At 37.0% G+C, this 15,120-nt stretch overlaps 2 protein-coding genes across 3 annotated transcripts in view; one reads left to right on the top strand and one right to left on the bottom strand.

Annotated features, from left to right (window-relative positions):
* Nucleotides 1-325: 325 nt before the first annotated feature.
* Nucleotides 326-9,515, top strand: LOC114316350 (protein ORANGE, chloroplastic). Its single transcript, XM_028263006.2, has 8 exons — nt 326-843; nt 1,146-1,260; nt 2,020-2,136; nt 2,323-2,409; nt 7,116-7,192; nt 7,614-7,741; nt 8,538-8,674; nt 9,230-9,515. Exons 1-8 carry the CDS (start codon nt 641-643, stop codon nt 9,305-9,307), a joined length of 942 nt encoding a protein of 313 aa, XP_028118807.1. The 5' UTR covers nt 326-640; the 3' UTR covers nt 9,308-9,515.
* A 698-nt stretch (nt 9,516-10,213) lies between these two features.
* SRS2 (P-loop containing nucleoside triphosphate hydrolases superfamily protein) overlaps nt 10,214-15,120 on the bottom strand; it is a 59,595-nt gene continuing 54,688 nt past the window's right edge. Inside the window, exons 25-30 of one of the 2 annotated variants that reach the window (XM_082878518.1) lie at nt 14,141-14,236; nt 13,874-13,924; nt 13,126-13,188; nt 12,948-13,007; nt 12,220-12,282; nt 10,214-10,507 (exon numbers count right to left, since the gene is read on the bottom strand). In XM_082878518.1, coding sequence (XP_082734644.1) covers nt 10,418-10,507; nt 12,220-12,282; nt 12,948-13,007; nt 13,126-13,188; nt 13,874-13,924; nt 14,141-14,236 — 423 coding nt within the window. In that variant the 3' untranslated portion in view covers nt 10,214-10,417. The remainder of the gene's footprint in view (nt 10,508-12,219; nt 12,283-12,947; nt 13,008-13,125; nt 13,189-13,873; nt 13,925-14,140; nt 14,237-15,120) is intronic. The other variant, XM_082878524.1, reaches the window with a different exon arrangement.

Here is a 15,120-nt window from a genome sequence, read left to right as displayed (position 1 = left end):
TTTTTTCGCCTGAATTTTTTTTTTTAAAAAATAAATATAAAATTATAATTTAAAATCTCAAACCGAAACTAGTGAAAATGTGATCGGAGAGTTTCTCTCAACGCAACCTAAATGATTGCAAACATCGTCCCAACAAAAAAATAAAAAATGATTGCAAGCACACAGTGGAGTATGAGTAATGGTAGAGGGTCACAATTTTTGTGACTCAAATGGTTCAAAATTGTAAAAACGACATCGTTTTGAGCACAAAACATGCCAAAACGACATCGTTTTGACAGTTTTGAGCCATTTGAGCCACATAAATTGTGTCTCTCAAACATTATTCGTGGAGTATAAGAGGAGAGAACAGTTGAAAAAACACAAAGGCAAATAGCATCGAAACACGTGGCGACCACCTGATAATTATTTTGGGCACCACCAGAGTCGGAGGAGAAAGATCCGTGCCGCCCTGATCGCCCTCTAAAACAAGATACTCCTTCTTGTCTCCACTCCACTCCACTCCACTCCACTCCACTGCTAACGACTTCTCTCTTCCTTCTCTTCTACATCCCATCCCATCCCATCCCATCCCATCCCATTGAAGACATACACAGAGCTACGCGTTTCTAGAGAGAGAAAGAGTAGAGCAAGAGAGAGAGCGATGGTTTGTTCAGGTCGAATATTGGCGGTTTCATACCCTGTGACGCCACTCTTACAGCGCAATTCGCCATGGTCGAAGAACTCGAGATTTATTCAAGTAAAGTTGAGATCCAAACACATATGCCCATCCATGGCTTTGGACCCCGAGGGTTCTTCATTTGCTCCTTCTATTGATTCCGACTCATCTGATAAAAACTCCTCTGGGTAATCTATCTCTACTCTTTTTCGATACTCATTTGATTCTAATTTGAATTATTAACTTTTTGTGTGATATCATCAGTAGGTTAGATTCAGCTTCAATTTTGCGTAGAGTATACTTAATTCAGTTTTTTTTTTTTTTTTATTGTTTTTAAATTTTTAAACAGTGTCAGAAATTGATTGAATAATCTGAAAATTTAATGCTTGATGTGCTTGTTGACATATGGCTTAGATAAACAAATCCGGTTAGAATTAAGGCGTAGAAGGCGATTACATTGTGCAGATAATCTGTGTGTTTTTGAGTGCAGGTTTTGTATCATTGAAGGACCTGAAACAGTGCAGGATTTTGCCAAAATGGAATTGCAAGAAATTCAAGATAATATTCGAAGCCGGCGAAACAAAATATTTTTGCATATGGAGGAGGTGAGTTTTGGAGGGTAAAACTTGCTGTTGATTGGTGTCTTTGATGATACTGCCTTAGTTTTCATAAGCTTTTTGCAGGTAAGATCGATTTTGGATAATTTTTGTTGGTTATTAGATAGTTAACATAATGTCCATATACGGTGCATTTGTTACTTCTACTGTTATTTTGGTAGAGTACTTTTATATAAGAAAAAGCTAGTAATATCATGAACCACATAGTACCAAAAGATTACAACCATATATTTTGTACTCACTGAACAAGGGCCTGGGGAAAATAGAAATGGAAAAAGTACATGTGGAACAAATCAAAAAATAATAAATCATCACATTACTGTTTGTAGTCTTCATTCATATGAATATGTTATCTAACTTGGACACATTAACGTGTGCGGAACACCTGTATAGGATGCTACTCGACATGGGTATAGGTTTGGATATGTGTTGGATACATCTATGATTGCAAAGTGTATATCTGTGAAGTAATAGAGGAGCTGACATTCTATGCTTAGTTTGTCTTTTCATAGAACTTTACAGTTCTTACACATGCTTCTGTATGTTCTTACTAGAACTGTTAGCATTGTTGTTGATCCAGTTGTAGCATACTATCATGTGAAAAATAATATTGTAATGTAAACTTGTAATCCTTGTATTCATGCTTTCAATAATTAACATGAAAATGAAATGCCTGGATTTTTAACCTCCATCTTGTATGTTGAAACATCGTATTGCTAATACTGGTATCGTTGAAAACTTTTGTAGGTTCGCCGGCTCCGGATACAACAGAGGATAAAAAATGCTGAACTTGGAATCCAAAATGAAGAACAAGAAAATGAACTTCCAAATTTTCCTTCATTCATTCCATTCTTGCCTCCATTGGTAATTCTTAAAATCCATTATCTTGCAGCAATGGATGATGTGAATTTTGTGTTGGTCATACAACCCTTTCTATCTTTATCTTATTTTTCTTTTCTGTTTTGTTATCTATGAATCATGAAAAATCAGTTCCTTTGTTTGCCTTGAAGAGATTCTTCATACAATGACCAATAAGTGTATTTCATGCAGAGCTCAGCGAATCTTAGGCTGTACTATGCGACTTGTTTCTCTCTTATCGGCGGGATTATCATTTTTGGTGGTCTTCTAGCACCTACTGTAAGTTTTCTTGCACTTAGTTATTAGAACCAAGCTTTAAATACCCAGTAACTTGAGAACATTACCTCCTGTTTCATTTTTATCTATTATCAGTTTAGTTCAATAATATATTTCACTTCTTGATTTGGACACCTATATGTTAAAACCTATCACCTACTTCACCCACTAAACCTAACCCACTACACCACTACCACCTCACCTACTCCACTAAACCTAACCCACTACACCACTACCACCTCACCTACTCCACTAAACCCACTACACCACTACCACCTCCACTTCACCTACTCCACCTACCACCTCCACTTTACCTACTCCATCTACCACCTACTACCACCTACTCTTCTATATATAGGAATCATTGTAGCATTCAATAATTCAACAATTACAAATATCAATCAATAATACAATTCTCTTTTTCTCTTTATACATTAAATTTCTACATGGTATCAGAGCAAGGTTAAGCACTTAGTATTTTTCGCTTCACCGGCGGGCGGCAACCTCGCCTTGGCCGTCCGCCGGACCTCAACCTAATCTGCTAAAATTTTTCTACACATACCTTGAAATTTCCTTTCTGAGTGCACTACTGTTCAGTCGCCGGAGACCACCACCGCTTGCACGTCGATGTCCCTTTGCCAAAGCTCCGTCGCGACACCGGCCTTCCTTGCGTCTGGTTTCAATCCCCTGCTATTCCAAGCCACAAAATAGGGCACGACTTTTGAGGGCTCGATATCTATATCCATGTATATCTTTTGGGCAGTCTATATACACACTCATACAGTGTCTTCTACACCGGTAACATGGTACAAGGGCCCAACCCTTCTTGATGCCCTCGACATGATTACAGAGCCCAAGAGGCCATCAGACAAGCCTCTTCGTCTCCCACTTCAGGATGTCTACAAGATTGGCGGTATTAGTAATTTGGCCCACTTTTTTGATCAACACCAGCATATAGTTTCAAAGAGATAACTATATTATATAATTTTTTCTATTTTGAAATATTTTTCCACCGTCCAAACCTTTTTTTTTTTTATCTTATATATATAAAAAATTGGATGGAACTCACGTGGGTGCTACTTTTTCTTTTTCTTCTTTCCACAGCCCAACTTTTCCTTGAACCTCAATTTTTTATTATTAAAAATAAAAAAAAAAATTAAAAATTAAAAAATTAAAAAAAAAAAAAATTCATTCCATCTAATTTTTCTGCTCAGTCTTGTACCTTCAAGCCATTCGGATTTGCACAATACACTCATTTTATTTCTATCGGGATTTCGCCCTGATCACAATTTTACACACAAAAAAAAAAAAAAAAAACCCAAACAACCACATCCACAGGCGGGATTTTTCTTCTCTACTCTGCCGCCGGTCTCTTCTTCTTGCCTCCGTCCTGGGCGGCCCTTGCCGGTGCTGCCTCCGTGTTTCCTACGCCGCCGAGCACGTTCACTCCCCCAAGCTCCTCCACTACAGCATATGGTGGACCTCCAAATCAGAACATCACGGTGGCCTTCCGCTTCAGCTCCTTGTTTTCTGTCTTTAGCACACTTATCTCTGCTCGCGCATCCTTATACATGCGTTGGAGCAGAGCCAGCTGGGAGTTTAACTGTTGCACCTCATTTGTCCTGCTCTGCAGCTGGTGCGACAAGTTTGTGACCGCAGTCATGGTTTCCACACATGACTTCAGAGTATACTGATTGGCCTCAATATCAGTTTGCACCGCCATTTTTTGCTCCACCGACCGCATCGGAAAGTTCAACGGAGCAAAACCAGAGGTGTTTGGTTGAGGTTCACGGGCCACCGCACCTGTTATCTCTCCTGTTGACTCGTTGAGGTTGGGAAAGAGAGTGAGCAGACCACGGGAAGATGAGGCCATGTTCTGGGTAGCTGAACGGGAAGAAGAGGCCATGTTTTTTGGGTTGCTGAGTGTTTCCGAGAAGGGTTGGATACAGAGTATTTACAGATTGTTTCAGAATGACAAGTTCAGAGGTTTCAGTCTGGTTTGGTTTCCTCCGCCTCCGCATTGGTTTATATTGACACTGACGACGCGGCCGACACGCCGCTCTGTCGCTCACGTGCCTCGCCGCGTCTCCGGCTCACCTTTTGATGGCTCGACGCTTTCTGTCGGGCACGACTTTTGATGAAGTGGGCGCGCCTTTTGAGGGCGCAACTTTTGATAGCACGCCTTTTTATGGATTGGGCACGCATTTTGATGGCACGTCTTTTTATGGATTGGGCACGCCTTTTGATGGCACGCCTTTTTTGAAAAATTGGGCACACCTTTTGAGGGTGCGACTTTTTAAGGGTCCGACAAGACTCTGTAAACTGTCCCGACATTGATTCCGGTTAGCTCCTTCATGGGTCCGACAAGACTCTGTAAACTGTCCCGACATTGATTCCGGTTAGCTCCTTCATGGGTCCGACAAGACTCTGTAAACTGTCCCGACATTGATTCCGGTTAGCTCCTTCATGGGTCCGACAAGACTCTGTAAACTGTCCCTACATTGATTCCGGTTAGCTCCTTTATGGGTCCGACAAGACTCTGTAAACTGTCCCGACATTGATTCCGGTTAGTTTCTACAAGGGTCCAGCAAGACTCCGTAAACTGTCTTCTACAACGGTCCGACATGACCCCATAAACTGTCTTCTACATCGGTCCGACACGAGCCAGTGTCTTCTACATCGGTCTTCTACAACGGTCTGACACGACCATACAGTGTCTCCTATCCTCTTTTATTTTTTATGTATTTTCTTGTTTTGTTACTCTCTCCAAACTCAAGTTGGTTAGTTCCTATCCCCCTTGAGTTTGCGGGGGCTGTTAAAACCTATCACCTACTTCACCCACTAAACCTAACCCATTACACCACTACTACCTCACCTACTCCACTAAACCTAACCCACTACACCACTACCACCTCACCTACTCCACTAAACCCACTACACCACTACCACCTCCACTTCACCTACTCCACCTACCACCTCCACTTTACCTACTCCATCTACCACCTACTACCACCTACTCTTCTATATATAGGAATCATTGTAGCATTCAATAATTCAACAATTACAAATATCAATCAATAATACAATTCTCTTTTTCTCTTTATACATTAAATTTCTACACTATATGTATATTAGTCACATAGATAGGGTGAGTAATCTTAACTTTGTAGATGAAGGCCTAGGTGCTTCAAGAATATAGTATACTTGGCTTTGAATAGTCTGGATCTTCAAAAATCTAAATTCTCCAAAGGCTTTGTTTAGTTTGGATAATTTGTGTTTTCTTTCTAATTGATATTTTTGTTCTTTTACAGCAGCACAATCAATTTCCATTGGTTTTTTAAGTGTCTTTTCTTTTTTTACTCTGTCCATAAATTGATCCGTATTCGCCAGATATCTTTAGGAATCATTCCTCTTAGGGTTTTCCTGAGTGTTACTAGGAGAATGATTATCGAGATTGTTTTTTTCTATCATCATAGATGAAGTTTTGCATGCTTAAGATATAGTTCTTTAACTTTCGTCAGTTCTTTTAATATTTAGTACTCATGTTTTTATGATATCTTGAGTTTGATTGCTTACAACTGTAAGTTTATTTAACAACCTCACAGTCAGTTTTACTGGTACCATGATCTAAATGTAAGATTTCCTCAATATATTTTTATTAAACATTGAATTGCCATTTTAATGTCTTATTCGTTTCAGTTTTTAGGAGTATTCGGGCTTTAATATGTACTTTGAGAGTTGCACAAATAGTCACACAAACACAGGGTGAAAATATAAGTTTTTGATAACTTTATGTTCTTTTCTGATTATATATTGTAAAGGGGTGATGTCGTAAATTGATTTTCCTACAAACCAACCTTATCCTTGGTCTGTTACACTTTGATTGGTGTATGCACATTATATTTGCGTTACAGGTAAGGTACTAAATAATTTTTGTAAGGATATAGCTTGACCACAATCTTTGTCTGAACTAATTTACAAATTATCGAATGCTCTGGATTTATAAACTCAGTAAAAAATAGACAACATTACATTAGCAGCGAACAACCTATAGGAAACATATTTAGGCTCAAAGTGAGCCTAAACTTCATTAAATGATGCAATAAGTATGCACACACCGAGTACAACCTTTTTTTTATTTTGCATCAACTCTCCTCTTAAATGTGTAAAGAAGTAGAGACGTAAAAAAAAGCCCGAGGATCATGGGTTGGCTTGAGGCTGCCCTATGGTTGGTCTTGGACCCCTTCAAGTAAGGGTTGGGCTAAGGCATCTGGAGCTTGGCCCAACACACTTTTTTTTTGGAAGAAATCGAAAACATAAAAAACCTTGAGGACCCAACAAAATCCTGGCGTCGACCGGGGATTTGTAAATTTGTCCTATTTGGGCTTGTCTTGAGCCAGCCTGGCACAACCTAGGGACAAATATCAGACCTAAAATGAAGTTTTAACCTTGTCAAGGACTGACATAAGCACTTTATGTTGTAGAAAGCGTTGAACGGTTATTTTCCTCAGCCTTTGGACGTCTACATACTAGTAGATTGTAGAAACCATGTTATCAAAACGTGTTAACATTATCTTGGTTCTCAATGATACTTGCTTACTCTCCTAGTTAGAAGAAGGCTCTTTGGCGGATTCTTTAGATCCAAATGGAATCACATGAAGCCCATCCACCTTCTAACCATTGTTTCTCCTTTCAAATGTTCATCTCAGCTGGAGCTAAAGTTGGGACTAGGAGGCACATCATATGCAGACTTTATTCAGAGTGTGCATCTGCCAATGCAGTTGAGGTATGCTTGTATGTGGAGTGTAACCTTCTATATTAGAATGTTAGCAGTTCTGAATCTTTTGCATTTGAATCACAATTCTTGTACCTGATGAGTTATTTGGAATGTTTTCCTGTCCATGCATCTTACACCATCAGACCACCTGTTCAGTTTGGTTAATTTGTCAAACAATCTACTAGAAAGATATATATTCTGTCATTCTCAGCACAATATTCTGTGTTGAGAATGTTTTTAATGATGCCTGTGGAATTTGTAGAAAGCTTATATCAGTCAGATTGCAAGCATGGATAACGAAAGAGTTTATAATTTTTTTATGGGGTTCTGGAAGTTCCAGAATTGCAGAGGGAAAAGTTTTGTGTGCTTAGTGAGTAGACTATTGCTTCTAGTTTTTAGTACATAGGAGTTATTTTTGTTTTAATCACAGTCAGGTTGATCCCATCGTGGCATCGTTCTCTGGGGGAGCAGTTGGAGTGATCTCAGCTTTGATGGTGGTTGAAATAAATAATGTAAAACAGCAGGAGCATAAAAGATGCAAGTACTGTCTTGGAACAGGTATTCATTTTAACAAATCCTACTTCTGACCATTTTCAAGGATTTTGCTGTTACATTAAAACCTTGTCTTTGAATTAGTTGCTTTTGTTTATATTATTTGGGCTTGGAAGAAATAATTCTAAATGTATGCCTTGCTTGGGTCCATTTATTCTTGTCTTTTACGTGCTGGAATTTTTTTAACACATTCATTGTGGAAAATTGTTACTAAAAACCACCTGCCTTTGGTAATATGACAGCTATTGCATGATTAGATATGCGTATCCACTTTGAAAGCCTAAAACAAAACCTATGGCCCCTACAACATGCAAGAAGACTTTTTAGTTCTAAGAAAAGTGTCCATGGTAGTGTTTATATTCTTAATTTTAGTTTATCTAGAGTTAGTTTACTGCTGGGTCACCTTTGTTTACGGTTTCCTATGTTTTGAGAGTCGAGGGTATTTTGGTAAGTTTGAGATTGCTTGACATCTGTTGTGGTTATGTTTACAAGCATTAATATAGATCAAGTTGTGTTTTGGGGTCTTACATATGATCTACAGTCCCTAATTTGGAATCTTGCTATAGAATTAAGAGATTCTCTTGAATAATTCCAATTATCCTTCGTCTTTTCTGTCTTTTTTTTGTCCTACTTCTATCTTCCTGACCACCAAAAGAAGTTTTCTCTGCATTTGTTTAAGCCACTGCGTGCTTGTTTTCTTGGTCCCATCTATCTTACAAACCAGCGAGCTATTCTTTTTGCTTGTTCTAGTCATGATGTTTATACTTGCTGTACTTATATGCTGATCATCTGGTTTATGCAGGATATCTTGCTTGTGCTCGCTGTTCAAGCTCAGGAGCGCTTGTCCTTGTTGAACCAGTTTCAACTGTTAATGGTGGAGATCAGCACCTAGCACCTCCTAAAACTGAACGATGTTCAAACTGTTCGGGTTCTGGAAAGGTTAGACATTTGGGATTTTGGTTTCCGTATTTATTTAATGAATGTCACATGGACCTGTTTACTATCTGAGGGCGGTAGAATAGCAGATTCTGATGGTGCAATATATGGCTTATGTGCATGGTTAAAATGGTTGCTTGATGAACTAATGTGAGATTCTTGGGGAAGAGATTACGGAAACAAGATGCTATTTCATCAGAAAAAAGAAATATCTAATTTGGAATGCTTTGAAGCCCTTGTGTTTATATTGTGCTAAATTACTGACTTCAACGTGCTTGAAATTAATCTTCTTATTTGTTTCTTAAGCTGACCTGTCTGACTATACCTTTGTAGCCCCATTGGTGAAATTTCTTCCTGTGCAGTAAGACACTAGACCTGCTTTGACAGTAGCTGAGCTAGAGCTGTTTATTTATTTATTTATTATTTTTATTTTTAAATTTATTGTTTATTTAAGTTGGTTGCTGAATCAGGAAGTTATTTGACAAACTGGTAGTGACACATGTGAGATCCAACCCGTGACTTTTGAAATTTTTATTTCAATACCTTTTCATTTTGCAGGTCATGTGCCCTACCTGCCTGTGTACAGGGATGGCGATGGCAAGTGAGCATGACCCTCGGATTGATCCATTTGATTAGAAAAGCATATCATTTCTTACTTCGCCCTCAATTCTATGTGAGATTTTCTGCTGCATCTACACATTCATGACAAGTCCTAACATCTTTTGTATATATACAAATTGTTCAATAATATTACAAGCATCAGCTCTATAATTGTAATCCTTTTACTAAGGGAGAAACCTCATTTTTCGTAATATAAGATGTTTGAAGAATTTTTGTACTATAATTTCATGTGCTTCCTGTCCTTAATATTGTGGCAAATACACTTTTGATTAACTGCTTAAAGGAGCAATTAACTCAATTCATTTAACGAAAATGTTTGTGAGCCCTAAAAAAGTTCTCATAATTTAACCCACAATGATATGGCAAGATGTCAATTTTTAATTTGTCACGCTCATCTTTGTTGGGACCTAACTCTCTTGCCACATTATGGCAACTTTGTTTGGTCAATTATTAATGGTGCTATGCGCTCGAGTTATTTCTATTTTTTCTTGAAAGTGATTGACCATGTGTTGTTTCTGAATCTAGGGGTGGAAAACATATAACTATTGGTGAAGGTTATTGTACTATGTTAATATGTTTAGAGGAAATTTCTTGGTTCCACTAATTTCGTTTCCCTTTCAACCTTTTCAAACTAATTAGCATTGGTGTATAAATGTCATGAGGAATATGTTTGTTGAACTAAAACATGATTATTAGTTACTACTATTGAATGGTTGAAATGGTTTGTACACAACTATGCATTGTTGTTATACTAAACCCTAAGTTGCAACATATATTATGTGCTCCCTGTGTTCAATCAACTAGTACATGCCTATTGGAATAATAGATCACTAAATAATAATAAAAAATTTAATGCTATTATCCATATACTCATTGTTGATGTTAATACTTTGCTCCCAATTCACAGCATAATCTCATGCATTTAGAAAAATCACATTGCCCTTATTAACATTTCTTAAGGTCCAATTCCATCACTTGTTAATAGTCTACAACAATTTTGAAACAAGTCAGTAACAAAAAAAAAATTGTCCGAAAAGTTATTCTTCTATAAATAAAACCTCAGTTTGGAAATTGAGGCAAAAAACAAAAGAAGAAAGAAAATGAAGGCAAAACTATCAAAATTTGCTACAATGATTTGTATTCCTCAATCAAACGAGACGCATGGAGACGTGATGAAGGGACCACCGTGCATCCCAAGCTCTGTAAATAAGCAATCTGGCATCCATGAAGAAAAAAATAGCCCAAGCGAGGCCAAAGTAATAGAAGTCAATTTTGATCGAACTTGACATGAAATATAATAACAGATGGGGAATCCTCAGCAGTCTTCCCATGCTTACAAGCTCTTTTAGTGACCAAGAGAACATATATCATAGGAAGAAAGATGAAAAATCCAACATGAAGTGATAAAAGTTTTGGATAAGCAAAATATTTTATACTCTTTCAACAGTGTAACCAAACATCTTTTTATATTCATATGTCACTCATTTTTAAGTCACTGCAAATAAGAATATGGTTGAAACAACTAGGCAACTCCTAAACATAAGGTTAGAATGAAAAAAAATGATAAAAAGTAAAAATGGAGTTTGTTTTTTTTTTTTGATAACTTCATGGACATGTAAAGGACCTTGAAATTGAGGAGGTGGACTTGGGGGAAAAGAACATTAAAACAGTTTTTTATATAGAAATCTCACTTAGAATGATGTGTGTAAAGTGAAGTCTCGTATTGCCCGAGTACTAAAGTAATATTAAGCATGTAAGTGTGAGGGTACCCTCACCTTACCCTCACCTTAACAGCAAACTTTTGTGGTGAGCCTATGTCCGGCCCTGAGATTTTCGGGGCCCAAAGCCAATAATCAACTAATAAATTTTTGGAGCCCTTCACATTATCTTTCTCATTGAATGAAATTTTTTTTTTGAAGGTAAATGACAAAAGATTTGTGTCAATTTTGAATGGGTCTTTCAATTTTTTAATGGGTCAATTTATTTTAAATTAATTTGGACCTTTAATTTTTTTTGGACTTAAAACATACCTAATATATTACAATAAACTATAATAGGAGGGGGTCTTTTTTTTTTTTTTGGCCCTTTTAATTTTGAATGGGCCTTTCAATTTTTTAATGGGTCAATTTATTTTAAGTTAATTTGGGTCTTTTCAATTTTTTTTTTAAACTTAAAACATATCTAATATGTTACACTAAACTATAATAGGAGGGACCCCTTTTTTAGCTCTATTTTGAGGGGCCCTAGGTCATGGCCTGGTGGGCCTATGCCCAGGGCCGGCCTTGGGTGAGTTCTACCCAAGATCGTGTAACCTGGTATCAAAGTCAGGGTACTCAGGGATGGGTAGGGTGCGTGTCCCTAGCTTGCACGCCACAAGTGCTGCCGAGTGAGCATGTTGGGCGGGAGAGAGGGTGTGAAGTGAAGTCTCACATAGCCTGAGTACTAAAGGGTGAGGGCACCCTCACCTTAACAACTAGCTTTTAGGGTGAGTTCTACCCAAGACAATGTAACAATGTGGTGGTAAAATTTTGAAATTATGAGCACATTGATGGGTCATTTATTTTCAAATGACACTACCACTGTGAGCCATGTCATTTGTATAAATATTCTGTTTGTAGCTTTGTACAGTCTTGGTGAGGAAAAATATATTTAAGACCTATATTGGTTTTCGGCTAATGAAAACATAAACTATGCATCAGTATGTAATTTCTTGTTATGCTGTTTAAAATATTCAACACAAGGAAACAGAAACATAACATAGAAATCAATAAATTATATGCCATGTTTATGAAAAGTTTATTTCATAAACTTGTAAGGACAAAAAAAAGAAGATTTACTTTTATAGGCTATTGTCATATGTATTTTGTATTTGCCATGAAAGGAGGCTAATACCAGACATAAGTTATTTAGTAGAGAATAGATGTCACCTGTTTAGAGGTGGGGGCAGATGAACCCATTGCATTCTCAATCCTTAGTTTCTGAAAATGTTCCTAGAAGGCAAAAAAATAAAAATAAATAATGCTTCAAATTATTGACGAGGGCAGAAAAAGTAATCTTTATACTAATATGCAAGAGATAAAACAACCATTTCTTTATAGTATGCCAGGCAAAAGCTTATGACCTGAGGCGTAACGCTTGCAATCCCTTTGTTTTTCAACAGTAATGAACAATTATACAATATTACTGGAAGAGATATTACAGACACATAAAGAAAACATATGACAAAATGGGTACAACAAATATTCTCGTCTGAGTTTGACTGCATGTGTGCATGAGCATAGATAGTGTAATTTGAAGAACTTATTAATTGTGTGTTCTATCATGGATCAATATGGAAATGTCTGATATTATTTAAATTGACAAGTTTAATTTCTGAAAAATTACTGCTAAGAATGTGGAGAATTACATAAACACCGAAGAGTTTAGAGCTCTTTGTCATTAATCAAGGATATGCTTAACACAGATTAATTAGAACCTCAAACAGGCTAAAAAAACCTTCAAGACACCAAAAATAGTGAATCCATCTTATATTTTAAGAAACCATTTTGTGATACATAATTTCACGTTTTCAATCTTAGTAATCTTAGTGAACCTATCCTGCACATTCACACGCCGTATGCCTCAGAGATAGTGAATTATGAGCTGAAAAACTTACCTGTTTCTCCCTCATCAAATGAGCACGCTTATCAGCAGGTATTTGTTCCCACCTCAGAACCTATGCCAGTAATAACAATAATAAATAAATTAAACAACTAACAACAATAATTGTCTATTTTTGAACAAAAGCTATGATAAGCTTCAACTAATATTTTTTAGAAGAGAAGAGAACTCACATATTGTGCATATTGAAATGCCTCATCACACTTTAAGCAGGACTTTAGTTCACGCATAACATCCTGGCATGTCATGCAAGAGTCATTTTGCTGATACTATGAAACTGAATATGCATACATGAACATAATTACATGTGTCATAGCATGTGCCTGTATGTTTGTAGAATAATTCATCATAGAAACTTCAGGAACTATAGCAGACACTAGTGTAAATTGATTTTATTGGCTGAGAACCTTGAGTTCTGTTTGACTAACTGTCCAATTTTTCGAAGTTTAAACCCTCGGTAAACTATTGTTAAGCCATCCAGAATACATGGTTAAATCTGAGATTTTTTTTACATATCTTTCCTGTATAACTATCACATCTCTTGACTGCCCAAAGACTCCTTTTTCATCCCTGGTTTCTGTAGAGCTTTCGTTTAGGGGTTATCCTTAGAATCCATATGTCGAAAAACCAGAATCTGTGGAATTATCTTTTTCAGGATTTATAGTTGGAAGGGTCATGACAATTTTGTGCTTTTAGGAGACATGTATCAAACAAGTCCTAGCAGCATGTGTTCATGAGCAGGTAATGTGAGACTAATATTAGTTTCACAGGTAAATCAAGAGGGTTCACAGCAAAAATAGCTGGCTAGAAAGCTTAAACAGAATGGCAGGCTATGACCGCAAGAATGATATGAATTAAAAAAGCAGAAAGCAAGAGAGAAATAGTTGCTGATAAGATGAAAAAAAATAAAGTCAAAACAACCTTGTGTGTGCTTTTCTTGACTCTCAAGCGTTCGTCAATTGCGAAGCCAACCTGTAAATACACCAGAGACAAACATAAAATGCAAGGTCAATCAGGAAAACAAAAGCTGTCAAATGTACACGGGAATATAAAAGCATGGAAACGATGAGTTCACTGGAAAAAAGCCCAAGACCAATTCTTGGTGTGGAAAAAATGTCTCAAAAGTTGAGACAGAACTGCTATTAACACCTCATAAAAAATTTTAACGGGTAGAAGTGGAATGCATACGCAACAAGCTGTTGTTACTACTGATAAAACATTGATAGATGATCTGTTGAAAGACAGCATTGATAGAGAATCCAGCCATCCAACCGCATAACAACACTAGCAAGAGGGCAATAAAGTTAGAAAAATATCTCCTGTAGATATGCCACGATTATCAGCAACAATATGAACTCACATTGCTGCTTGGTACCAAAGAGACTACATCAGTACTTAACAAAGGAAACCAGAAAGAAAAATAAGGAAATCCATCGAGTAATAACAAAAGACAATTGGATAACTGGTGTGGCCAGGGCAGGTGAGCAAAGACCTAACAAAGAGTGGACATTATTTTTTAGGTACACAACACAGTAAATGAAATGTTACTAATAAAGGCATTCTTTTATACGAGTCTACCACCAAACGGCACTAAGCTGCACCAGTGTCAAGGAGTAATACCTTAAATGGTACCAACTACAACAAAGATTTCCCATTTGGCAGTACTGCCAAACTAACAATACACTTTACATAAACAACCTGTAAGTTCATCGCTACAGCCAAACTCATGGGCATACTCTTTTCTTAAACAAATTTAAAATTTCATAGCTGTGGCCAAGGTCAGGCCCTTCACCATTCAACTCACAGAACTACATTTTAGGGAATGCAATTTTGATGATGTAAATTCATCAAGTTCTGCAAGCCAGGCATAAACAAAAGAGTAGCTGATGCAGAAGAGTTTGCATGCCAATTTCAATAAAAAACATTGGTATATTTCAGACCATATGCTTGGCTATCAGACTGCATGAATTGGTTGAATTCAAGTACCATGGTTCAGGAAGAAGAAACAGTAACAAGGAAATAAGGAAGAAGTCAAACTGAACAAAAGACTGAAAACCAAAGATTACATTCACATATACAGAACACTCCTGCATGGATTTAAAGGGAATCAAAAGAAGAAATTACATAAATAGTTAGGCAAAATAAGAGTAAAAAAATAAACAATGCTT

This window comes from Camellia sinensis, chromosome 1, assembly GCF_055761805.1.
Source record: "Camellia sinensis isolate YWXY chromosome 1, ASM5576180v1, whole genome shotgun sequence".
In the NCBI taxonomy this organism is placed as follows: Eukaryota; Viridiplantae; Streptophyta; class Magnoliopsida; order Ericales; family Theaceae; genus Camellia; species Camellia sinensis.
Note: the sequence above shows the minus strand (reverse complement) of the source record. Positions and strands in the feature narration are given on the sequence as shown.

Coding starts and splice junctions, on each gene's coding strand:
- LOC114316350 (XM_028263006.2), top strand. CDS start 641: ATGGTTTGTTCAGGTCGAATATTGGCGGTTTCATACCCTGTGACGCCA. Junction 7,193..7,613: donor CATCTGCCAATGCAGTTGAG/GTATGCTTGTAT, acceptor TTTTAATCACAG/TCAGGTTGATCCCATCGTGG. Junction 7,742..8,537: donor CAAGTACTGTCTTGGAACAG/GTATTCATTTTA, acceptor TGGTTTATGCAG/GATATCTTGCTTGTGCTCGC.